We start from the raw sequence: 24,179 nt of genomic DNA on the forward strand, positions 1-24,179 counted from the left end.
GATAGTAGGGAAGTAGATTGAAGAGGGCATCGAGAAAGAACCCATTGAATATTATATACTACTTCGGAATACTGCGGCAGCTCGTGATTGCTATTCACTTATAACCATCTTCGCCGTTGGCTCAATGTGAGACTACAGGGTAGCCCCAACTGCCAAAGCAACACAACAAACTTGACCACTTCTCGATGACATGAAACGTCCAAAATAGCTTGATTTATAAGACATGTATTATTATAATTAGCATATTATGCAATTTGAGTAAACTCCAACCAAACTTTTGTTACCCTGCCAAGATAGTCTCACCACACTCACAACTTCAACACCACCTTTCCCCTCTTATCCATCCTCCCACTGGCCTTCTCATACGCCTCCCTCGCCTCAGCAAGAGGAAAAGTCTCTGCCAAAAAAGGTCGCACATACTCCATCTCCAACGCCTTTGCAAGTTTGTCCAATTGGTGCCCAGAAGGCTCAACGATGAAAAACACAGCCTTGACGTGCTCCTTTCCAACCGGTGGCGTCTTGGCAAAATTGAAGCTGCTCGAGTCCACAGAGATGAGACTCCCAGCGTCTGTCACGAGATCCCAAGCTTGAGCGAGTGGTTTCCCGCCGACGGTGTCGATGACAATGTCAAAAGAGCGCTTGACGATGCTCAGCTCGTCGTACTCGACAACTTCGTGTGCTCCCAGCGACCGAAGAAACTCGTCGTTTCGCTCCGTGGAACTCGACGCGGCGACGACTTGTAGACCAGCATAGATGGCAAGCTGGACAACGTATGAACCAACTGCACCCGACGATCCTGTCACGAGTAGAGTGCGTCCAGTCGATACCTTCGCCGCTGCGTTAAAGTCCGGCTCCGGCACGCCTGCTTGAACAAACAAAGCCTGCCACGCCGTCAACGCACTAAGAGGAACCGTGACGCTCTCAGCCCAAGACAAGTTCTTCGGCTTCAAAGCCAACTCATCCTCTTCCGCCATCGCATACTCAGCCCAGGTCGAACCTCTCTTGGTGCTAACCATAGCATACACCTCATCTCCAGGCTTGAACCTCCCCTCCTCATAAACCTTCTCAACAACACCGGAGAAATCGTACCCGGGAATCCGAAGCTCATGATGGTATGACTCAGGCCAGGTCAGCTCGTCGCGAGTCACGGTCGTAGCATGGACGCGAACGAGGACCTGCCCAGGCTTCAAGTCCGGAACGGGAACATCTTGTTCAAGCACCAGCGCAGACGAAGGTGCCGGGTTGCTCGCAGAGTAGGGCTCTTGACCCTTAGAAGACTGGATCCTCACGGCTCGCATGATGACGTTTTGTTTTGCATCTGATAAGATCATCTCTCGTGAGCGATTTTCCCAGCCCCCATCTTTTTACTAACAGCCATCCAATCGACTCTCTCAAACAGCGTCTGTGTAACAAAGTTCAAGCCCTTTTTAAGGGTCCCACGAGTTCGAGTCCGGTCCCGGCATTTACCATCCACAAAATCCTCCGTAGACCCCCACACCCGGTGAACTTGGATCTTGGTGTGTGGAGTCGTGGCATCCCACGGCCTTGGTCACGGCTTGCTTTTTTTGGTGGGCTTGGCAGTCGGAGATGAGGACAAGACACGGGAATAGAGGTGATTATTGAAGGTGACGATTGAAGTTGGCTCTCGAGATATACTCTTTAACAAAGGTCAGCCTGGTAAACACTACTCGAGTTATCTCACCACCAACTCCTCTTTATCAGTCCCTACAGCTCAGCATCCTCGGCGCCGCACCTCACTGCCCTTTTCGACCTTCTCCCTCGGTAGCTCCCCGCGCGAAGCCTCCACACCACCACAGCCTTCACAGCAATGATAGGCACGTGTGATGGCTCTACCCACCCTTGAGGGGCTCTCCTGCATGGCGCAAACCAACCCGGGCCGCTGCCGGAGAGGCCAAACAGCAAACATACGATCCCGAGTACAAGTAGCTGAAGCTCTGCTCTCACTCAAGCTGTCGCAATCTCACCTCTAGTAGCAGCACCTTTACCATGGCGTCCCTCTTCATCAATGGCAGCATCCTAACCAGGTCCGAGGCCGGCCTCGCCGACCAGCCGACGTTTGCCGAGAGCATGTTTGTAAAAGACGGCATCATCCAAGCCATCGGCACAAAAGAGGAGCTGTCAGCCAAGTTCAGCGGCCCTGACGTGGCAGTCCAGGACCTCGCGGGGAAGACCATCCTCCCAGGCTTCATCGACGGCCACATGCACCTGCTGCTTCTGGGCCAGTCACTGCGCAAGGTCGGACTCGAGCACTGCAAGAACCTCGACGACATCCTCAAAACTTTGCGAGACTATGCCAAGTCGAACCCGGATGTGCCAAGGATCATGGCCAAGGGGTGGATGCACTCCATGACTCCCGACGGCGTCACGGCCAAGCTGCTCGATGAGATTGACTCGCGGCCTATTTACGTCGACACAAAGGACATGCACTCGACGTGGTGCAACTCGGCGGGTTTGGAAGAGATGAAGGTGGCCGACATGGCGGATCCCCCAGGCGGCATCATCGAGAGAGACGAGCAGGGCAGACCATCAGGAGTCCTTAGCGAAGGCTCAGTGCTATCCATCGTATGGCCTCATCAGGCGTCAGTGGCCACAAATGAGGACCGCATCGAGTGCATGCTCGCAGCCTTTGAAGCCTACAACTCTTCTGGATACACAGGTCTCATCGAGATGGCCATGGATGAGGCAGCCTGGGAATCCCTCACCGAGCTCAAGATCCGCCACCCAGAAGTCTCGATGCGCATCACGGCCTACTGGATCATCAAGCCCGCCGACACAGCAGAGGAGCGAGCTCGCCAAGTCGACCGAGCCATCGAGCTAGCGGCCAAGTACAACAAGGAGAAGTCACCCGACCTGCGCATCGCTGGTATCAAGGTCATCTGCGACGGCATCATCGACGCCTGCACATCTTTCCTCTCAGAGCCATACGCCACGGCCCCATCACCACCTCCCATCTGGACCCGTGAGGACCTCGAGCCCGTGGTGAAGAAAGCCGCAGAGGCAGGTCTCCAGATCGCCCTGCACGCCATCGGAGACGCTGCCATCACCATGGCGGTAGACATGCTCGAAAAGTACGGCAAGCCCGGCGGTCGACACAGGATCGAGCATCTCGAGGTGGCATCCCCTGAAGACGCAAAGCGTCTCGGCAAGCTGGGCCTCACAGCGTCCATCCAGCCCGTCCATGCCGACCCAGCCATCCTCCGCGCGTGGCCCCGTCTCATCGGAGACCGCTGCAAGCGAGCTTTTGCATACCGCGAGTTCGCAGACTCTGGAGCTCTCCTAGCCCTGGGCAGCGACAGCCCAACAGCACCGTGGAACCCCCTTCACAACATCTACGTCGCCACAACCCGTCGATCGGCGAGGGAGCCTGAGTGCGAGGAGGTAGTCAACGAGAACTTCCGCCTAGGAGTCTGCGAGGCGGTGGTAGCTGGTTCAGCGGGAGCGGCAAAGAGTGTATTCCAGGATGATCGTGTTGGAAGCCTCGAGGTTGGCAAGATCGCCGATATCATCGTGGTGGACATGCAGTGGGAGGCAACTCAGTTGCTCAAGGCCGAGGTCAAGGAGACTTGGTTCGGAGGAAAGAAGGTCTGGAGTTCGAGAGTATAGAGGAGTTTGAGTGCTGTTCTTGTGAGTATAGAGTTGAGTTGAAGCGAGGTGTTTGGCTGGGGGTTGGTGAAGATTAGCAATATCCCTAAATTCAAGGGGGAATACAAAACTATCCCAAACGATGCCCGTCTGTATCCCAAGTGATTCCCGAGTATATCCATCTCAAGCCGTGTTAATCCATATTGATCAAGCATCGTCAGCCTCTTCCATCACCATCATCAAATTCGGAATCTACCTCAACATCCGATCAGCTGCCAAGAAACGCCAAACTCAGCATCATCTGATACAGAGATAGCCTATCCAGAAGCATCATTTGCCAGAACAACTCCTAGTTCGACCTTTATCACCGTTCTAGATACGTTTTATTCCCATCTCCATATCTCATCTTCGCACCTTGATCTGGAGTCCGGGACTTAGCAGTATGCCGGAGCCAAGCCCACCCCCTGCTCCTGGACGAACTCCCAAGATACGACGGTACTTACCCCCCGCTATCTCCCCTCGTCTTATCCCAACTTAGTCGTATCTCTTCAACTCCACTACCCGGCTGCTATCAGTGGACCTCTCACCCATGCCTTTCCCCGGATTAAGCTTCGTTTCTGGGGTTTGAACTCGTCCCCTCATCATGGGTCCCGTTGAGCACAAAAAGGGCGGCTCCTCGCCGTTCCTTTGCCATTGACAAGACAGGCAACTCCTCTTCTTCAAACACATCAACCTCTTGACCAGACAACTTCAGCCATGGCCGACACAAAGATGCAAGACATCGAGGTCGACAAGAAGCCCGCCATCATCGACAACGATGACGTCGAGGCAGATCTCAAAGCCGGCACCATCTCAGATCTCGACGAAGCAGAAATCTTCCTCCGAGACCATGGAATCGCCCACTCGCGTCTCCACGAGCTCATGTCAGATGAGAACGCCCTCAAGAAGCTCCGCCGAAAGGTCGACTGGACCCTGATGCCTCTGCTCTGCGGCACCTACCTCCTCCAGTACATCGACAAGCAGGCTCTTGGCTACTCTGCCGTCTTTGACCTGTTCACTTCTACCGGCATGACTAGCGACCAGTACAGCTGGATGGCCTCCATCTTCTACTTTGCCTACCTCCTCGCAGAGTGGCCAGCCTCGTACCTCGCTCAGCGTCTCCCCACCGGCACGGTGGTCAGCTCCTTCGTCATCACCTGGGGCACCATCCTCTGCCTCACAGCAGCCTGCCAAAACTTTGCCGGCCTCGCAGTCTGCCGCTTCCTCCTCGGTACCTTTGAAGCTGTCATCACCCCAGCTTTCATGCTCATCGTCTCTCAATGGTTCCGCGGCGAATCTCAGCCTTCGCGAGCCGGTCTCTTCTACTGCTTCAACGGCGTGGGCAGCATGTTTGGCGGCATCCTCTTCTACGGAGTTGGCCAAGCTAAGGGCTGGGACGTCTGGCGCATCATCTACGTTCTCTGCGGCGGTCTGACCATCTGCTGGGGTATCCTCCTCTTCTTCTTCCTCCCCAACAACATCCTCACAGCGAAGAGGTTCACAGTCGAGGAGCGAGCCATGCTCATCGCCCAGAGCGCGCGTAACCGCACCGGTGTCTTCAACCGCAAGATCAAGTGGAACCAGATCAAGGAAGTTTTCTGTGACTCGCAGATCTGGCTGCTCTTCTTCTTTACTCTCCTCAACGAGGTCATCAACGGTGGTATCGCCAACTTTTCCAAGCTCATCGTTAAGGGCTTCACCAAGGATCCCCTTCTGACCACCGCATACGGTATTCCCTATGGTGCCTGTATGGTTGTCTTTGACTTTACTGGTCCCTATCTTGCCTCGCGCTTCAAGAATGTCCGAACCATTGTCATGATTGTGTGGTTGATGCCCACTCTTGTTGCTGTGACTCTGTTCTGGCAGCTCCCCCGAACCAACAAGGGAGGTCTTCTTGCTGGCTACTACATTGTGAGTTACCTGATTGAACTTCCAAGATACTCTCTCTAACCGTCATTAGTGCGCTTCCTTTGTCGGTGCTCTTGTTGTCGCCCTTCAAATGCCTGCCTCCAACGTCGGCGGTTACACCAAGCGAACAACCGCCACAGCCTTTGTCTTCCTTGTAAGTCCTCAGACTCCCAACATCGCATTATTCAAAAGCTAACAAGTCAAGGCCTACTGTATCGGCAACATCATCGGCCCTCACGGCTTCCTCGGCTCCGAAGCCCCCATCTACCAGACCGGCTGCAAGCTCATCATCGGCTGTGTCGCCGGCCAAGTCCTCATCGCCCTCATCCTCCGCTACGTGCTCATCCGAAGAAACAAGCTCCGTGATGCCCAGGGCCCAGTCATTGAGGACGAGAATGCTGCTCTCCAGGATCTCACAGACTTTGAGAACCCCAACTTCCGATACTCTTATTAGAAGACTATAGACACCTGTCAACCGCTAGATACCAATTGACTACATGTCACATCATTTTATCTTTCCTCGTGATGCTACTCCTCTCATTAGCAACCTATGCTGACTTGTTGGTTACTCCGCTGGCAACATTTAGCGAACAAACCTGGGGAAACCTTCTCCTAGCAAAACATTTACGTAAAAGAAATCATGGTCTCGTTAAACAAGGTTAGCTGAGTCCGGGGTAAACAAATCCACATCGCAAGGATGGATGGGACCAACAGACGATGCAAACTACCGGCTCAGCGGAGCGGATGCTGGGGCCAACCTTGCCTTTGACAGCTGGTTGATCTGGAAGATAGCATCTTGCGTCGTGGTAAACCCGGGTCTAGGCCTTAGGAGACCATAGCTCCTGGAGTTGAATGTAACTGCAAGTCCAATATCACCGCTCTTAAGTTCCTATCATCGTTTGACAGCTCCAAAAGCTGAATGTTGCCACAATGGCATGTCGATCCTCGTTCTTATCCATGATCTGGTCCGCTAAACGAGACTATCAATGCAAGCTATAGCATTTCCCCTTCAAATCTGCCTCAAAGACGGCCACAAGACAGAGAAGGCGAGTTTCCAAATGATCCAGATAGCGTAATTAGCTGGCACACATCAGACAAGTCATAACTCGGTTTCAATCATGCAGCAAGACTCAACTCGCTTCATAACACGCAGATACAGACACAAGCTCAATGGCTAAACCCGTTCACACGTTGAAAGTTTCGTATCGGTAACATCCACAAGACCTCAGAGGCTTACCCATCATCAACCGACTTCCTAGTCATAGATCCAAGTTTACGCTTCATTCAACACAGACTGGACTCGGCCATCCCACCAAGGCCATGACGATCAACCCGCCGTCGACATCTCCGCTCACTAATCCCCAGACCCATCAACCCAAGATAAGAGCCTCCAGGCGCCATCGTGAGCCCCGACAAAGCGGGTTCCCGTTTGTTTGGCATGATGCCGGGAGCTTCCTATCGTTTCCCCGCGGCCATTCGTATGATCCAAGTGGACCGTGAACAGGGGAAGAGTCTCAACTCCCGGGGGTTGATCTGTGGCCGGGCGGTGTTCTCTCCACCGCTCGGAGTCAAGATCAAGCGCCGGCATGTACCTCGTTAACAATTTTCTCAAAAGGTGGCTGGGAAATAGAACGGTTTTGGCGAATGAGGATCACGGTAGATGGGTCATACAGCAGCTTCAACGGCACACGTTGAGAATCCGGGGTAAAGCTCGTGCTCAACATGCAAGCCCCTACCGTTCATGCAAAGCTTCAAGACCGAATTTCAGAGGATGTGACTTTGTATATAAAAAAACTAAATATGCCCATGATGAGATGTCAATGAAAGCGAATGCTATGCGAACAAAACCCCTACCCAGTTAGTGATGCAACGACTCGTATGCTCTTCTATCCAGGAACGCCGTGAGAATGCCTAAATCACAATACCGCGCTGTACCCATCCCTGTCTTCCCTTCCACGCCCAGAGAAGAAGTCCAATACCAATCCAGACCGTGATAGTCTCTGCCCAGTACGTTCCAGCATAACATCGCTGTCCGTAGCAGAAGAGATCACCCTCCCCATCACCGATCTCATCCCCAGGGTGGTTGGCACCATCCTGGTACACGGCCGAATACACGAGGCCCCAGAAAGTCGAGCCAAGGGCGGGTAGCATGCCGATGATACCAAAGTTGGTGGCAAAGTTCTCGACGCCCCAGATGATGGTGACGATCAGGGGCGTGAGACTGAAGATGGCGCCGTAGCCAGCACCAACCATTCCCGAGACGAGCCAGAAACGCTCAGAGTGGTTCTGAACGAAACCCGACGCCAGGACGAGCAGGCCAAACGACAAGACAGCGGCAAAGAACGCCATGAACGCAACGCGAGAGATGGCGAAGCGATCGCTGACTGCTGAACGAGCGTGTCTGACCTGAACATGCTGAGTCTGAGGCGAAGGAGCCAGCAAATCAGTCAGAGTACCGATGAAAATCCTGGCGAGCGTGTTTGTAACACCAAAGATGGAAACATGCGTGGCCGCCGAGGTGTGGTGTCCAAGCCCTTCCGACATTGGTGGCGTCAGAGTGCCGATGATGGTACCCAGATTGTTGATGAAGGCCTCGCCCGGGCCTACCATCAACAGGAACGCCAAAGCAAATGGCCACATCGTCCTGTCAGCGAGGAATTGTCGCGTCTCGGCGTTCAGAACCCAGTTCTTCTTCCACTTCTTGTCGTCCTTGGTCGGATCTAGTAGCGACGAGTTCTCCAAGTCATCGCCCTGTGCACTCACGCCGCCGTAGCTGCTGGTCCGGCCTAGCAGCGAGCTCCCATCAAGCAGACCGCTCTGCTCCAGCTCCTCGATAGCCTCATCGATGAGGTCGTCCTCGTCCACCACCCGCAGCGTAAACGTCCCCATGATACCCATGACAAACAGCAGAACCGCGAGGAACAGGAAGAACCGGAACACATCCAAGTCTCCCTTGGAACCATCTGGTCGCGTTTCAGTGAACAAACGACTCCCCGCTTGACTCAGCCACATGGGACTCAACCCAAAGCAAGTAATGGGCGTGGCGAGCGCCAAACCTCTATATCGACCCTTTCCAAAGTTCTTTGCGCAGGACGACACAGCGGCCATGTACAGCGCGCAGGTCGCGATACCGATGCAGACAAAGGCGAACATCATGAGCGGGAGCGACCAGTCCCCATCCGGCCGAGGCCCACCATGGCCGCGGTACTGAAGATCCAGCTTCCTGTACACGCCCGCAGCGATGCCGTAACCCCCGCCAAAGAGGACTCCTCCCGTGAGGGCCAGAGGCGCGAGGCCGACGCGGTCGCATATGTATCCGACGATCGAGATGGGGAGGTAAAGGGCGAGGGAACCAGCGATGGCGACGGCATTGACCTGGAATTGGGTGTAGTGCAGTCGTGATTGCAAGAGCGGCGCATACAGCGAAAATACGACGATGGAGCCGCTGCAGAGAGCGCAAATGTTGGCCGAGATGAAGGAAATCAAGCGAATAGCCTGCTTCGCCTTGCGCATCCGTGTCCGATGGCCGCGTCCGTCGTCCGATTCCGTATCAGAGGCATAACTAGAGCTGCGCGTCGATATCTGGTCGCTATCGCGGGGGCGCGCGACGTCGTCCGAAGCTGGAGGAGGCATCTTGGAGTGTAGGAGGATGCTATTAGTTGGCGGTGATCATGTCGGAGAAGGAAGAGAGCAGGTGACAGGCTAAAGACCCCGTGAGACGTTTCACTGCCCGTGATTGATGAATCACGTCAGTTGGAGGTGCTCCATCGCGATCCAACGTCATGGGGGTCTTTGATGGAGCCCCCACTTGGGTTGACCTCCGATGCCGGGCGGGCCGTTTAAACTCTATCACCAAGGGTGCAGAAGTTTCTACAGGTATGATTCATTCATCAGAGTGTCACCAAAAAAAGAATTCTTCCATTAACATTCTGAACCTTATCGGCCTTGTCTGTTCTCAGTGTTGACGTGTTATTGATTGCTGGCAAGTCGCAACAGAGAGGCCCTCGCGGATGGACTCTCAGGCGCAGGATCATCCTTTATCAAGATCAACGTCTCCGACTTCCAACGGCCCAGCGGCTGAGGCGTATCCAGTGAGTCGACAAAGTCATCCACCGGCCTCCCCTCCGACGGCGAGTCAGACGGTTCAAACATGACGACGCCTCCGATGGTGGGTACTACCACAAAATCGTCATCCTGAAATATCTTCGTCCTCGCGGCATGCACCGAGTCTCGAAGTCGAACCGGCGCCCAGCGTGGTTCACCCGAAAAGCCGCTTCCGACAGGATGTATCGTTTGCAGGTGGAGGTCGATGCGCATATTTCCGTCGGCCGTGGATGCTGCCAGCAGCAAGTCTTCATTCCAGAGGTGTGCATCCACAAATGACAGTTCTCTTCCCGCAGTCAAATGAGGCTGAGGGCTTCCAATCCAGAGGAGGTCCGGCCGTGAGGATCTGTATTCGTAGTGTTTAAAGGTCTGCGTCAAGACATTGAAAGAGACGGCACCCCAGTCACCAACTCTTGTCGCCGGCAAGCATCCATAGCAGATACCAGGCAATGTTTGAATCTGGTTCTGGCTTCGATAGATGCCTAGAGCAAAAGATCCACAGTTGTCCGACTTTCTGCACGCAAACGACAATCCGAGATAGCTTTCTTGATTGCAGTCTTTGTTGGCGTGTCGTCTGGGGTTTGGAATGTCTTCTGTCGCCCACCACACCGGCTGGCCGTCTTCGAATTTGATCACAACAAAACTGATCTGTTTAAAGTCTGCTTTATTCAGTGTCTGCTTGCAGATGTGGTTTGTGTACTCACTTGAGATCTTGCGGGAGCATGCCCATACCGCAAACACCACACTCTCTTGTGTCGGATGCGGCAAGACATTGGCCACGCCTCCAAATAAGCGCTCCGACCCGGGCGGGCAAGTCTGAACCTTTGTGAGGTCGAGCTGTGTCGTCTTGCCGCCCCACGTAAAGACCACGATCTGTCCAGTTGAGGTTCCAATGCCAACAGTCTTGGCCTCTGTATGCGCTGTAGCAAATGGACCTGGCAATGAGATGGTCTTCCACTCTTTCGTAGTTAGGTTGGCAATAAATCTATCAATGTTAGCAGCACCCAGAGATATTTCGGTTGGCAGTAGACTGACATCTTTCGGTTGGGTTGGTTGGCTTCTCTCATCACAAGAAGTTGATCACTGATGCACACAAGCCGGAATTGAATACCCGCCATGGCGCCCCCAGGAGGCAGAAACCTATGTCTTTCTCTCGTCCGCAAATCATCAACAATAACTCTGTCCAACCTAGGCTGCCAGGCCAGCTTCTCTTTCGCATAAAGCGAAGGATACCACGAATCGACAGGTACCGGGCCAAGCTGCGGCGGCGGAGTCGACTCGCGAAAGATGCCGCTGACTCCCTGATTCCACCGCATCCACGTGTACTTTGAGAATGGTCGCTGCCACTTCTTTCGTTTCTTAACTGCCATAGAAAAGAGCTGCCTGCCAGGCGTTGTCGGGTACGTCTCCAAGAGACCAGGGAAGAAGTTGCGGCATGCTCGCGCCAAGACCGAATCCTGTGTCCACGCCGTTGCCCATGCCCTACACACTAATCTGCAAGCCCGGAAGTCCTTAACACTTAGATAAGAAAGAATAAGGCATATGAGCTCCGGGGGTAGATCTTGGAGACCTGAGAGTACGATGGTTGCGTCACGGATTCGGCCCCGCAGGTACAGGATATCCCAAGGTGACAGATCCGCTAGGAAGTCGTCGATGGCCTGCTTCTTGGTGCGACCATGACCTGGCGAAGCCGGAGCCTTTTGGACAGATTGGTCTGTAGTGATCTGCATCGTGTTGATGGCGTGGCTGGGTAGAGTTGAAAAGCATCGCAAGTGGTTTCACGCTTGGATGCCTACATCGTGCAGGAACGGTCATGTGACCAGAAGCAAGACCAAAGTTGAAGTCTCCAAATACACCAGAAATGATACGAGAGAATTCATTATTGTGATTTATCGGAGTTCTTGTCTATGTAGCTTCAGTTACTCCAGACCACCATGCCTTGATTCCCTTCACATCGCACCATCCCAGCTCCAACGGGTCCTCAAACCACCACCGCCCATTCTTGCGATCGCTCTCGTACTTCTTCAAACTCCCTCCGTCAAACCGGTGATTCTTAACTCCAACAAGTAGGACCGCGCTTCCGACACGAGGATTAAACTCTTCTGGGTTGAGGAACACCGTCAGATGTACTTGTTTAGACGTGGAGGGGTCGGCAAGTCGCGCAGTCCTCTGCCTGTGTGGAGGGAGGTTGGATGGCTCCACGTCCGACAGCGAGGCTATTATGGCAAGCACGTTGCAAGACCAATTCTGCTTGTATGGGAGATGCGGGATGGATCGTAGCGTCGTGAGCTTCAGCGGAGTCTGGGGGTCATGCCAGTCGCGGGGCAGAGCAATGGGCTGCTGAGGCTTCTGCTGAGGTTTTGGCTTGGCCGGGTACGCAAGAGTCTCAAAGGCCTCAAAGGCTTCCTCAGCGGCTTCTTCATCATGGCCAAAGTCAAAGTCCCCGGTATGTATTGAAGTGGGCTTGACCGTAGCTTTTGGCTCTTCTGGTTGCACGTCCTTTGGCTCTTGAGGTGGCTGTTCGGATGTCGCTGGGTACGGTTGCGTTACGGGTTCTTGATCCTGTCCAAGAGCTCGATAAGACTCATTCCATCCGACAGTGGCAAGATCCTCGACAACAAGCGTTGCCATAGTACGATCCTCGATATTCTGCCACTTGGCATGGAAAACTTCGCATTGAATGTACGCCCCCAAAGCAACCTCTCCCGTCTGAACAAACCGATGCATATTCGCCCCTAAAAGAGCCTGAATGCAGATAGCGCCATCACCAAGGAGCAGTCGTACAGCCTGCCATCGTCCAGAACGCGACACCGAGACTCGTTCAAGACCTTCAACGAGGAAAATGGACCCAGGGACGCAATAGCGGGTGCGAAGAATGTCTCGAATCACGGGAACAAACTCGAAAGTACCAGCCGAATAGGTAACGGCGGTGGGATCGAGCGTCACCGATTCGTTAGGCATGTGCGATGATGGTCTATTTGGTGCATGTTTAAGATGACGCCGTGAACGTGAAAGACGGCGTTGGATGCATCATGAATGGGTGCAATATGCATATATCCATAATTCCCTCAAGCGGGGTCTCATGTACCACCAAGACGCCTCAACACTTTGATCTCAAACAGCTGTACTACCTCAAAGATGGACAGTCCGTATGCACGTGAGCTTACTGTCGCCATTGGCGCCTTGCAAAAGGCTGCAAAGCTCAGCCAGTCCATTGTCTCCAGCCAAGACAAGGGCGCCATCGAAAAGGAGGATCTGAGCCCTGTGACAGTCGCCGACTTCGCTGTCCAGGCCCTTCTCACAGCGACCATCAAGCATGCCTTTCCTGAAGATCGTGTCGTCGGAGAGGAGGATGCTTCCGATCTTCGCAAAAACCCCGTTCTGATGGAGCGGGTGTGGGAACTGCTGAGCCGAATCGCAAGTGACCATGACACTCCCTCGCTCTGCCAACTCCCCGCAACTCGAGAGCAGATGTGTGATCTGATCGACGAGTGTGGTGCTAGTAGCCCTGGGGCATCTGGTCGAACTTGGATCTTTGATCCGATTGATGGAACCAAGACATATCTTCGTGGGGAGCTCTACGCTATCAACATGGCCCTTTTGTTGGATGGAGAGCAGGTTGCTGGCATCGTTGGAGCTCCCAACCTATCCATCGATGCAAAGGCACCTCTGCAAAACGAGAACATTGATCCCACTGGACAAGGTTGCATATTCTTTGCTGTCAAGGGACATGGCGCCTTCGTTCGCCCCCTATCAACAGATGCGCCCCGGAGACTTGCTTCCCACGCTGCAGACCAAGATGTCCGCTTCGTCACGTGCGCCAACATCGTTGACTCTGCCCTCGACGGCGTCCACGAAGTCGTTGCATCTCGCCTCAATGCGCCCTTCCCAGGTTGCGACCTCGTTCCCTGGGTCCTCCGCTGGGCGGTACTCGCAATGGGCCTCGGCAACACCACAGTCTGGGTGTACAAGCGCCGAGACCGCTACGCCAAAGCATGGGATCATGCAGGAGCCATGCTACTATTCGAAGAAGCCGGTGGAAAGATCACCGATGTCCATGGAAAGAAGATTGACTTGACGGCTGGGAGAAAGATGAGCGCGAATTTCGGGTTCGTCGCGGCGCCGACAGACCTTCATGGGCGAGTTCTCGAGGTTGTGCATGAGGTACTGAAGGAGCAAGGAAAGGAGGACTTTTTGAAGTAAATTCTCAGGGCGTATACTATAGAGGTTACTGATCGAAAAAAGAGACTGGATACGACATGGTCACAAAAGGGGAGAAGAAAAAGAAAACTGTCTTAACCCTCCCCAACAAATCCAAAGAGATCATCATCTGCGGCGCATGCTACTCGACAATGGTCAACGTCTGGGGCGGAGCAAATTGGTTCATCCCCAAGTCATCAAGCTTCTTCAAGTCGGACGAGCGCGTGTGCGGCTTCAATGTCAGCCATCCACGCTTCAACAAGAACATAAACGCTTTTAACGAGTGTATCCTCAGAGGAACTTGGAAGGCTCTGGGGGATCTAGCGGCCTTGTTTGCCAGCTTTAAGCCCTGCCCTAGAAGCAAGCCCAACGGGTATCCAAGACGATACTGGTGATGGCAGAATGCCCAGGTCTGCGAAGAATGCTACGTGACCTTTACAAAGTACACATCGCTCGAGAATAGATACACTGTCCACGGAGTACAAAGCAACAAGGGAATCTGCAATCTCTACTCTTCTCGGATGCGAAACTTGTACAGTGACGCCTGTCAGTTGAGCGACCTCCAAAGTTTCCTCAACCAAGCAGCGCAGCGCAAGCAAATCTTTATACAAATGACTCAAACGCTAGAAGCTCTCAAGTCAGCATAGAACCAAGAAAACATGAGGCAGAAACAGATGCTCATGCAAAAGGAACGGATGATGCATCAAGACCACTCAAACAGGATGGCCATGCTGAACAAGTCACACACCGACGCCCTGATCGCCAACATGACAAAGTTCAGATGAGACGTACAAGGCTGTAATGGGTACGTGGTGGGAAACTCCCAGATGGGATGGTACAGAAACGAGACGTCATTGCAGGGCTTTCTTGATCTTCAAGCAGCGGATCGGCTCAGGGAGCAGGCCCTGGCTCCGGGGTTAACTCCCGGTTTGAGTCATTCCTCTCAAATTTTGCAGTTTGAACCAAGGACACAGATGTTTCAGGCTGAGGCTGAGAGGATTGAAGGGCTCTGGATGCAAGTTGAGTGACGAGGATGGTGTTGGTGTTGAGGCTGTTGTACATCATCTTGCCCACCCACATTTTTCTTAATTGGGGTTTTTATTAGCTCTTTGCTATTGCCCTGCACACACCGATTTGGTGATTTCTTTTCATATGAACAGTTTTCGCGACAATCAATCGTCTGTTTGCATTGTGTGGGCGGTAGTGACAAGCAGTGCCCACCAACGCTCGCATCCACCAAACATCGTCAAACAGTTTCTCTCTGCATATATTTCTCCGACTCTTCCTCTTCCTCATTCCATTTCTTTTCATACAAAAACCCAAGTCTTCGCCTTCGGTCCTCACGCTACCCGCTCCCTCATCATGGAAGTCCAAAGAACCAACCTTATATTAGATCAGCTCCCTCCAGAGATTTACCCAGAGATCGGGTCCAACCTGACCGGGAGGGAGCTAGACGGCGTGACGCGAGCATCCAAGCGCCTTAGGGCCTTGTTTATTGGATCGTTGTTCCATACCATCAGATTCGACCACCTCCAGCCGGACGTGAGAGACCGTCTGAATCGCTTCATCAATGGCAAAACACCAGAAAAAATGTCCGAAATCTGGACCGCAGTCCGGCAAGAACCATTCCCCCTCTCCACGCCCAAGAAAAAAGGACATCCGTTAATCTGATCGGACAGCTGCGCATCTTTCCTGTTCCCTTTCCCAGACTCCATCGATGACTTTGACTTGGAGGAGATGCTACCTGCATCCCAAGATGCCCTACGCCTTCAAGTACTACAAGGCGTCCGACTCCTATCCCAGGTTCGACGTCTATCCATCGACTTGGAACGTTTCGGCAATGGACATAGATATACATTCCGAGCCGCACTGCCCAGCGCTCCTAGATGGGAGCACCTGAAGAGATTGAGACTCACTGGGCTGGGCGAAAACCGACGTTTCGCCGCCACACTTATTCGCAACTGTTCGCCCGACAAGCTCATGGCTATTGACCTGAGCGGAACTCATTCGTTTCTTTTGTCGGTGGATGCCCAGAGACACTGCAATAGACTCGAGCGCCTACGACTGGAACACCCCTTCCCTCCTTTCAACGCGGACAGTTTCCCGGCGATGCAGCATGTGTACGGCATGTCGGAGAGCTTCCCGCATGTCAAGTGGCTGTCTATAGTCGAGAAGAACTATGGACGAGAAGGCAACATAGACACTTTCGTAAGTACACAGCTCCACGAGAAGTCAAAGACTGTTTCTAAGAAAAGGTGCAGGAGCAATGCTTTGAACAAATGACAGAAGCCCTGCAACAGATGCCGAATCTTCTCCGTTTTGCCTTCACGCTTGACATCGACCGCTTCCAACCAGATGAGATCCGCGATAGGTTAGGCCTAGATGAGAACGATAACGAGGCATTGACGGACAGCCAGATGCTAGAGTGGTACACAGGGCAGATCCGACGCATTGCAGGCGCCGCCCCCCAGCTTCAAGAAGTCTGCCTGTTTGGGAACTTTGGCACTTCCATGGGCATAGACATCGCTGGAATTTACCGTGGTACTAAGGTCGAGGATGGCAAAAGCATGCGCATACTCCTCGACACGGTCCAGCCGGGGGTCGAATGCTTGAGATTCCCCTGGGGCTTAGATGACGATGAGCATCTGTGAATGTGACACAAGCTTTGGGTCTTGGGAGTTTCTCGCACTTACAAGACCGTGATGTTCACGACTTCGTCGCCTCTCCTGGCGTAGGCAAAGCCTACCTTTTCTCTTTGGTCCCTTCTTCCTCTTCGGTCTCTTTTTTCTTTTGTTTCTTCTCCCTCTTTGGCCTCTGTTATGATTAGCAAGTTTCGGTATCAGATTGAGGATAATTAGCTAAGAAATTCGGTACTTTAATACGTATAACCTTCCTCATTAACGCGAGCTCTCTACGAATGCCCTCAAATACGCAGCTACGTGCCCTCGCAGAGGTGGGTTTAGCCAATTGCGAAACCATATTTTTTGGCGTTAACTTCCTTGAAGACATGATAGAGGCGTTACAACACCGGCCCAATATCCCCCGTTTCGCAGTTACTGTCGATATATACAAGTTCTAACTGGGTGTAGATGGGGACGACAACGAGCCATTGACGGATGATCAGGTGCTGGATTGGTACACCGCGCGGATCCAGCGTATTGCCGACGCCGTCCCCCAAATGCTCGAGATCTACCTGTTTGTTCACGATCGTATGTATCGCGGTACGAAGTCCGACGATGGGGAGACCATGAAAGTACTCCCAGATGCCGTTCAGCCAGGAGTAGGATGCTCCAGATTCCCCTGGGACCTCGAGGATGACGACGAGCATCCTTGAGTGTGATACAGGAGTTGGTGCTCGAGTTTCTCGCACTTGAATTAGACCTGAGCACCTGGGGGGAGCTCCAGAGATGAAAAACTACGGGAGATGAGGGATTATATCCATGGGGCGATGAACCAGATGCAGGGGGATTTGGTGATAGCACAAGGACGGTAGCTTGTTAATGAAGTCTTTTCGTGATATATTCCTCGAGATGATAACTCAGGTCTATGTTGACTTCAAAATGGCCTCAAAGCGATTTTCTTCAGCATGCTGACACCAGTTTTCATGTATTGCCACCCTCATCAGTCACCCTGTCCAGTTTGTAGTCCCAGCACCAACCAACACCAACGGCATGTTACCTACTTTGAGCAGGCAATGTCCCAAAGGCCTTGCAAATGCAAGTGTGGAGAGATGCTAGTCGTCAATTCCCTGCGGGAATCTCTGACTGCCTGCCTCCAACATCTCGCGGGAAACCATAATGTCATGCCCTTCCGAGGCTCTAGTGCCCACGTACACCACACCGTTGTTATCCATTATGGCAAGCTTCTCCAGCTTGGGGAGTGATTTCGCAATCTTTTGAACCAGATTCGTGTACCAGTCATCTACCTCGGCCATTGTGAGCGGTTTGGAGTCTATCGTCCAGACCTGACGAACGAGGCAGGGCCCCAGCCACCTCCGATCAACCCAGAATGCGAACCGGCGAAGACGAGGCATCATCACCAGGATTTCGATCAGGCTCTGAGTACCGTCAACCTAAATTACTCGTTAGCTTCCCGTCATATTCGCCAAGGCTTAGGGGAGAATGCATACCAGCTGTTCAGAATCCGAAACGGTGTTGAGGATGTGATGGCTAAGATATGGCTTGTACCACTTATCGAAATGCCTCATGACGAACCACTCCAACTGCTTGCGCACTTTTTCTCCGACCCAGGGCGTCAGGAGACCGGGCGGGTTGGCTCTTGTCTGAATAACCAAAAGGTTATGGCCCAAGTACATCCTAGTCAGCTGCCCAGCACGGTTGCTCATCGCTCTGAATGGCATGGTGCTGTACCGAGTCATCGAGCCGGGGTTATTCATGTCCCATGGAGCCCGGTAGTTGAGGCTGTCTGGAAGCCAGTGGTTGACGATGCTCTCTGTGTATCTGCCGATAGCAGTGACGCTCAGGGTGGTCACCTCGGGCCACCCCGGCGAGGCTCTCAGAGAATTGACAAACCGTTCTTGTAGGCCATAAGCGAGATTCTCGAGGTCCAAAACTACGGTTCGCACCCGAGCCGTTCGTCGTAAGCCCTCAAGAATGCGGTTCGGGAGTTTGTTCATGGCTTCGACCCCCGGGCGTTCGCCTCTTGCGGAATTGGGAGAGACGGTAAAGCATCTGTCAGTATTTGTCAAGGGTCTCTTCCTTCTTGTAAATAGGTAGTCACTACTCACCGAACCGACTCCCATAGTGGTTGCATGAATCTTTGTCTTCTGTGGTAGAGGAAAGCCTCGAGCATGCAAGAGACGTCCGCTACGGTGCCATCGAAGCGGACCGCGTAAAAGACGTACGGCAAGAGGAGCGACCGGAGAAGTGTCGACGATCGGGAGATGCCGCTCATCTCAGAAGGTTTGAGGCAAGAGAAAATGAGGTGAAAGACCAGTTCAGGGAGCATGAGCAGAGGGAAGGGCTTCTGTTCCTCCACCGCTACCTCCACCGGCGGTTCGGTACCGCGCTTGGTGCGCTTTCGACGGGGCATTGACGCGATCAAGCGCTGAGACTGCGAAGGAAACAGATCGTCTAGAAATGGCCGAGATTGGTGGAAAGGCTGCCGGGCCAAAGATGGTGTCTAGGTGAGGTTTCTCGCAGGCAGCAGCGAGGGGAGGTCCTTTGGTGCAGTTGGTGGGAGTGCAGTCGGGAAGGTGCAGCCAGGATGGTGCTCCTCCCCCAAACGCCGCTGCGTAAGGTTGTTTGCAGAAGAGACGAGTTGAAATTTTGGCTTCATTTCCTATGGAAGGTACCTGAGTATCAACTGCCCAACACGGCATTACCTAATAAATCCATTACCACTCTCGTCTTCAACACCAAGACTTGTACCGTCACCAGTTTTGAGCCATCTCAGCATCTCCAAGGGGACGACCCCCCACACTCCACAATCTGACGAGCAAAAGGAAAAGTTGAGTAAAAAGATCATTATCTCAAAGCTAGCAAATTGGTATCAAGACTCCCCATTCTATCATACAAAAGAAAAGAAGAACGAAAGCACGCGTGGGCGGAAACCCAGGTATCAGTTTGTCATCAATAAGCAGAAGAACCCCCTTGCCAACCCAGAAATCCACTCGAGATCATGCTTCTTACTGGTTGATCCGTCCCTTGCCGTTCACCTTCTCCTGGTCAACAGCATTGACGCCAGCGTTGAGACGGCCAAACTGCCACTCGGGAAGAGTAATACCCGTCTGCTCGTTGATGGTCGACATGAGAGGGGGAAGCATCTGGTACACGTTGCGCATCGTCTCGGTGGCGTCGGAGCCCTGGCCTCCTTGGCCGTTGCTGCCAGTGTTCCACACGCTGATCTTGGGCTCGAGACCACGAATAGCGGTAGCGTTAGCCTTGGCCAGCTCGACGTACGTGCCCTTCTCGATCATCATGTACTGCAGCAGACCGGCGGGACCACCAAAGGCCTGCGACAGCTTGCCGTAGGCATCAGCCATGGCGGAAATACCCTCTGCCTCACGGAGCTTCTGCACAAGCTCGGCCTCTGCGCGCTGCTGGGCAGCATAGTTGTAGGCCTCGGCGTCGTTGCGAGTCTTGTAAGCAGCGGCATCAGTGTTCTTGGTAACCTTGGCAAAATCGGCCTCGGCCTCAGCGTCAGCGGCAATCTTGGTCTGGTAGGCAGTGGCATCGGCCTTGCGCTGGCTAGCCTCCTGGTTGGCGCGAGCCTCAGCCTCGACCTCGTATGCAGCGGCATCGGCAGCCTGCTGCTTACTCTCTCGGGAAATGGTGGCCTTGACGACATCAGTGGCACGCAGACGCTCCATCTCAGCGGCGGCACGCTTGATCTCGACCTCCTTCTTGAGATCCTCATCCTTGGACTCGAGAGTACGCTGAGCAGTGACACGAGCAATGTCGACGTCACGGGTGAGACCAGTTCGCTTGGTGTCGAGGTGAGCCTCAGCCTGCGCGCGCTCAATGTCACGCTCCGTCTTCTGAACAGCCGTCTCGGCGTTGATCTTGGCAATCTCTCGCTCCTGCTCACCCTTGCGCTTGGCCTCACCGACATTACCGCGCAGCTGGGCCTCAGCAACGTCAATTCGGGCCTGGTTGGTAGCACCCTCGTGAGCCTTGCGGGACAGCGAGGCAAAGTAGACAGAGTCGGGAGCGTCCTTGAGCTCCTTGACGTTGGCGTTGTAAATCTTGAGACCAAACTGGTCAAGCTCGCTCTGGATGTTGCGGAAGATGCGCTTCTTGAAGACCTCGCGCTCGGTAAAGATCTCTTCCATGGTCATGCTGGACACGAGGACACGGGTCTCACCCTCGATGATGCCCTTGACGATGTTGGCGACATGCTGGCTCTCCTGGATGGGGGTGCCGTTGCCAGCCTCGGAGCTGGCCAGGAGCATGGCGTACTTCATCAGCGAGTCACCGCGGTCCTCGCGCCTGAAATCGTGCTCGTCATCCTCAACAGGCTCGCGGGTGTTGGCCCCCCGCTGGTTAACATCGGGACCAACGGTAAAGACTACGGGAAGCGAAAACTGAAGCTTCTCCTTTGTCATGGCCTGGAGATCCATGGCATAGTCGTGAGGTTGAACGCTGTCATCCTGTTAGTCATATGCACAGTCGCAAACTCGCACAAACTCACCTAAAGCGTGTGCATCGCTGCAGGGGCCAGACCCAAGCTGCCTTCGTGATCTTGACGGTCTTGACGCCCATGCCAGTGATGGCAAGGTACTCATCGGGGGCAGAAATTCTGTAAGCCATCTTGACGGTGTTGTGTGACTGTTCTTGTCAAGGTAAGGTGTAAGTGTAGATGAGCGAGCGTGGTAAGGAAAGAAGGTGGTTGTTGTTTGGTGTTGACCCTTAAGGCAACGGGTATCAAGTCAATTAGAAGAGTTCGTTTGCAGATATCTAGGAACAAATGAATGACCTAGACAAGTTTGATGTGTATAGCAAACGACTGGATGGAATGCGAACAACGGACGCCTTATATGTTTCGATTCTGGAACGAGACGGGAGTCAGATGATTGCCTAAACGCCTTGCATGCCCCAGACGAGTTCAACCTAGAGCTTTGTCCCCAGGCTAATGAGCACTGCCTGCAGGGGTTGTTTGCTTTACCCTGCTACACGGGCTGGCAGCGTTTGTGTGCCTTGAATCTTGGCGTCCTCTACGGTGGCGGAGCTCCGGGTGGTCTGTCGAGCGCAGGGACGGGAGTGGAGGCTGAGTAGGGCTTCTGGAAGGTTTCCTGCCTAGGAAGGCGGTGGAGGTCCCATGACCAGAGATTATGGCATTAGCACGGAGATTAGCCGTCTCTTGTGATGTTGCCACTCAGAGGATGAAGCTATTTGCCCGACGTGTTAGTTGATGGCTGGCGAAGCAATGATGATGATGGAAGGATTGTCGGTTGGAATTGGCAGGGCGGATTCCGGGTGTTTAGTGGAGTGACTTTAGCGCTTGTCCCCGCTGTAACCGCTCCGCTGCGGCTGGAAATGCTCCAGCGGATGCGGCAGATCTCCAGGACCCGGGCGTCAATGAATTGGATGGGTCCAATTCGTGTAAGTCACCAGCTCAACGACGGTGACCGAATGCGTACAAGCCAAGCATGTCTTCATTCATACTCGTTCATACGCCGATGCAATGTCCCTCGCATGTCCCAATGCCGTATTCACCGAAACATTAATCAATCACATATCGTCTCGAAATGCGGCCCAAACACAGCCTTGCGCTTCCCACCCAATCCCGCCCCCCCCATCCCCCCACACCTAACAACTCGAACGAATCCCGCATCGCGAATCTCATGATGCCTAGCGGATCGTCCATGCCGATATCCGATTCCTCCGTCCATCAAGACATAGACTTCAAGGTTCCTATATTACATGCAAGGTTAGGTTACAGAGCGAGGTCATGTGGTGTGGGGGGGGTCGTGACGCCCGGCTTGTGTGAGACATATAATTCACAGGCCACTTTTTGAACCTGTCAACCTCGCCCACATACATCCATTACTATCGATTCAGCTGAACAAACGCCATAGAATAATTATAGTTGTTTTCCAATCTCACTCTCCGTACGTTTTCGGAAAGAATTAACACGAAAAAACCACTCTGTCCTCTATCAAAAAATGCCAGAGTAAAAAACGCCCAGCCAACACGCCAACCCGCCAAGCCTCCAAGAAGTGGAAATTGCATGACATCCACGGCTGCTGCGCCACCCAACTCTGATCCTTTGACCAGAGAAGCACCAGGAACAATCATCAATCAATTGAACCACATGAACTCTTTCCGTTCAATTGGGTCGTCTAGTTCTCGTCGGGCATCCACAGCCTGATTCTAGACCGTCGACAAATGTGCAAGGCTGAGCCCATAGCCTGGTCACGAGTGGTGGGCTGACTCCGAGGTTGCAACACGACCCAACTGAATGTTATATCATCGGGCGTCAGGCATCTACGCAGCGCAGCATTCTTTCTTTTACTTCCGCCTTGGCATATTCCCGAATCCATCATGTCCAAGCAATCATCCCGAGACGTCCTCGACGACGACCTCCCCCCTCCGTATACCGAAGCGGGGCCATCGACAGCAGCACCTCAACCTTCTCAACAATCAATCACATCCATCTTTTCTTCGCATCTTAACAGCCTCCCACTACGCATCCTATCAAACCAAGCAGCCCGCACCTCTGCACGCGACCAGCGAGACAGCGAAATCCTGACGCTCCTGGTCCCCCATGTCGAAGACCTACTATCGTCCATCGCGGCCATGGATCCGCCTCCCCGAATCGTGGAGATGACCATGGTCCCAGAAGAGGCCGTGAACCACGAATGGGTGTTTAGCGATGAGGATCGATCCCGCACCGTAGTTCGCGTGCAGGAAGACCGCAAACTTCAAGGAGATGAGAAGAGACCACCCAAACCAGAGCAGAAACCCCTTGGAGAGAGGGCGTTTGATGAATGGGGCCGATGGGAGGACGAGACAGAAGATACGACTCCCCGCAACATCCTCTGGTGGGACGACCGCGACATGGCCTCCCGCCTAGCAAAGTACATATCCCCAGAACGGGTTGATCGCCAGGTAGTAAAGGCAAATGTGCAACAAATAAAGCAGGACAAAAAGGCGTCAAGATGGGGCCTGTTCAAAAAGGCCGAACCACAACAACCGCCTCCAGCGCCAGTAAGGCCGGTAGAAGATGAAGATCCAGTCACAATGACAGTCAAGGCTGAAGAAGTTACATTTAGACGAGAGAACGAGATGGGAATATGGGAAGGCAAGACGGGATGGGGATTAGTTGTGCGCGTCAAGATACGAGGCTGAGGCTATTCAGCCTTGAAAGTGGAGATCACCACTTCAACGCCACGAGCTAGAGACGATTATCTATACCCACCCAGTAATTACAGAATGGGATATCAAAGCCATGGATATAATTATTGAAGAATAAATGGAGAAATAATTGTCCATGGACACACCCTGGTCATGTATTGTAGACGCAGCACAAAGCTGACTAACCCCACCACAATTATCAGATGGAGGTGACAGGGACCAAGGCAGCATCACCAAACAACTACCCTAGAATCTCGAAAACATACAAGGCTATAAAGAACACATATTTCATCATTTTTCATATTTCATGCATATTTTATTCTCCTTTCCGTCATAATGCGGCCCACGAGGGCCTCGGTAAGGCGGCAACCTGCTGCCCGATCAAACACCTCACAAACGCCATGTAAGCACACCTCCGCCAACGCTTCCAGTTCTTTGTCTCTGATGACATTCAGCCTCAAATCCCTCAAAATCTACAACAAAGAAGGAGTCTGGCAGCCATGCTCA

The 24,179-nt window shown here is 53.2% G+C and overlaps 11 protein-coding genes across 11 annotated transcripts; 5 read left to right on the plus strand and 6 right to left on the minus strand.

The window, feature by feature from the left end:
* Nucleotides 1-308: 308 nt before the first annotated feature.
* LRP88_07456 (NADP-dependent oxidoreductase) lies at nt 309-1,298 on the minus strand (the record flags this gene model as incomplete). The annotated part of the gene is made up of 1 exon (XM_083243986.1): nt 309-1,298. The coding sequence occupies one exon, from the start codon at nt 1,296-1,298 to the stop codon at nt 309-311; it is 990 nt and encodes a 329-aa protein (XP_083098480.1).
* Nucleotides 1,299-2,007: 709 nt separating this feature from the next.
* LRP88_07457 (amidohydrolase 3) lies at nt 2,008-3,624 on the plus strand (the record flags this gene model as incomplete). The annotated part of the gene is made up of 1 exon (XM_083243987.1): nt 2,008-3,624. One exon carries the CDS (start codon nt 2,008-2,010, stop codon nt 3,622-3,624), a length of 1,617 nt encoding a protein of 538 aa, XP_083098481.1.
* Nucleotides 3,625-4,359: 735 nt separating this feature from the next.
* LRP88_07458 (major facilitator superfamily domain-containing protein) lies at nt 4,360-6,004 on the plus strand (the record flags this gene model as incomplete). Its single annotated transcript, XM_083243988.1, has 3 exons — nt 4,360-5,553; nt 5,603-5,704; nt 5,756-6,004. 3 exons carry the CDS (start codon nt 4,360-4,362, stop codon nt 6,002-6,004), a joined length of 1,545 nt encoding a protein of 514 aa, XP_083098482.1.
* Nucleotides 6,005-7,461: 1,457 nt separating this feature from the next.
* Nucleotides 7,462-9,183, minus strand: LRP88_07459 (major facilitator superfamily domain-containing protein; the record flags this gene model as incomplete). The annotated part of the gene is made up of 1 exon (XM_083243989.1): nt 7,462-9,183. One exon carries the CDS (start codon nt 9,181-9,183, stop codon nt 7,462-7,464), a length of 1,722 nt encoding a protein of 573 aa, XP_083098483.1.
* Nucleotides 9,184-9,519: 336 nt separating this feature from the next.
* LRP88_07460 (F-box protein) lies at nt 9,520-11,384 on the minus strand (the record flags this gene model as incomplete). The annotated part of the gene is made up of 2 exons (XM_083243990.1): nt 9,520-10,639; nt 10,843-11,384. The coding sequence occupies 2 exons, from the start codon at nt 11,382-11,384 to the stop codon at nt 9,520-9,522; spliced, it is 1,662 nt and encodes a 553-aa protein (XP_083098484.1).
* Nucleotides 11,385-11,559: 175 nt separating this feature from the next.
* LRP88_07461 (uncharacterized protein) lies at nt 11,560-12,615 on the minus strand (the record flags this gene model as incomplete). The annotated part of the gene is made up of 1 exon (XM_083243991.1): nt 11,560-12,615. The coding sequence occupies one exon, from the start codon at nt 12,613-12,615 to the stop codon at nt 11,560-11,562; it is 1,056 nt and encodes a 351-aa protein (XP_083098485.1).
* A 177-nt stretch (nt 12,616-12,792) lies between these two features.
* LRP88_07462 (inositol monophosphatase family protein) lies at nt 12,793-13,857 on the plus strand (the record flags this gene model as incomplete). Its single annotated transcript, XM_083243992.1, has 1 exon — nt 12,793-13,857. The coding sequence occupies one exon, from the start codon at nt 12,793-12,795 to the stop codon at nt 13,855-13,857; it is 1,065 nt and encodes a 354-aa protein (XP_083098486.1).
* A 1,753-nt stretch (nt 13,858-15,610) lies between these two features.
* LRP88_07463 (uncharacterized protein) lies at nt 15,611-17,188 on the plus strand (the record flags this gene model as incomplete). The annotated part of the gene is made up of 4 exons (XM_083243993.1): nt 15,611-15,657; nt 15,705-16,062; nt 16,116-16,392; nt 16,944-17,188. The coding sequence occupies 4 exons, from the start codon at nt 15,611-15,613 to the stop codon at nt 17,186-17,188; spliced, it is 927 nt and encodes a 308-aa protein (XP_083098487.1).
* Nucleotides 17,189-17,587: 399 nt separating this feature from the next.
* On the minus strand, nt 17,588-18,906 carry LRP88_07464 (uncharacterized protein; the record flags this gene model as incomplete). The annotated part of the gene is made up of 3 exons (XM_083243994.1): nt 17,588-17,926; nt 17,984-18,545; nt 18,602-18,906. The coding sequence occupies 3 exons, from the start codon at nt 18,904-18,906 to the stop codon at nt 17,588-17,590; spliced, it is 1,206 nt and encodes a 401-aa protein (XP_083098488.1).
* Nucleotides 18,907-19,501: 595 nt separating this feature from the next.
* On the minus strand, nt 19,502-21,125 carry LRP88_07465 (uncharacterized protein; the record flags this gene model as incomplete). Its single annotated transcript, XM_083243995.1, has 2 exons — nt 19,502-20,957; nt 21,007-21,125. 2 exons carry the CDS (start codon nt 21,123-21,125, stop codon nt 19,502-19,504), a joined length of 1,575 nt encoding a protein of 524 aa, XP_083098489.1.
* A 1,734-nt stretch (nt 21,126-22,859) lies between these two features.
* LRP88_07466 (uncharacterized protein) lies at nt 22,860-23,666 on the plus strand (the record flags this gene model as incomplete). The annotated part of the gene is made up of 1 exon (XM_083243996.1): nt 22,860-23,666. The coding sequence occupies one exon, from the start codon at nt 22,860-22,862 to the stop codon at nt 23,664-23,666; it is 807 nt and encodes a 268-aa protein (XP_083098490.1).
* Between the last annotated feature and the right edge of the window lie 513 nt (nt 23,667-24,179).

This window comes from Fusarium phalaenopsidis, assembly GCF_050370095.1.
Source record: "Fusarium phalaenopsidis strain FUZ10S chromosome Unknown contig_32302, whole genome shotgun sequence".
NCBI classification, from domain to species: Eukaryota; Fungi; Ascomycota; class Sordariomycetes; order Hypocreales; family Nectriaceae; genus Fusarium; species Fusarium phalaenopsidis.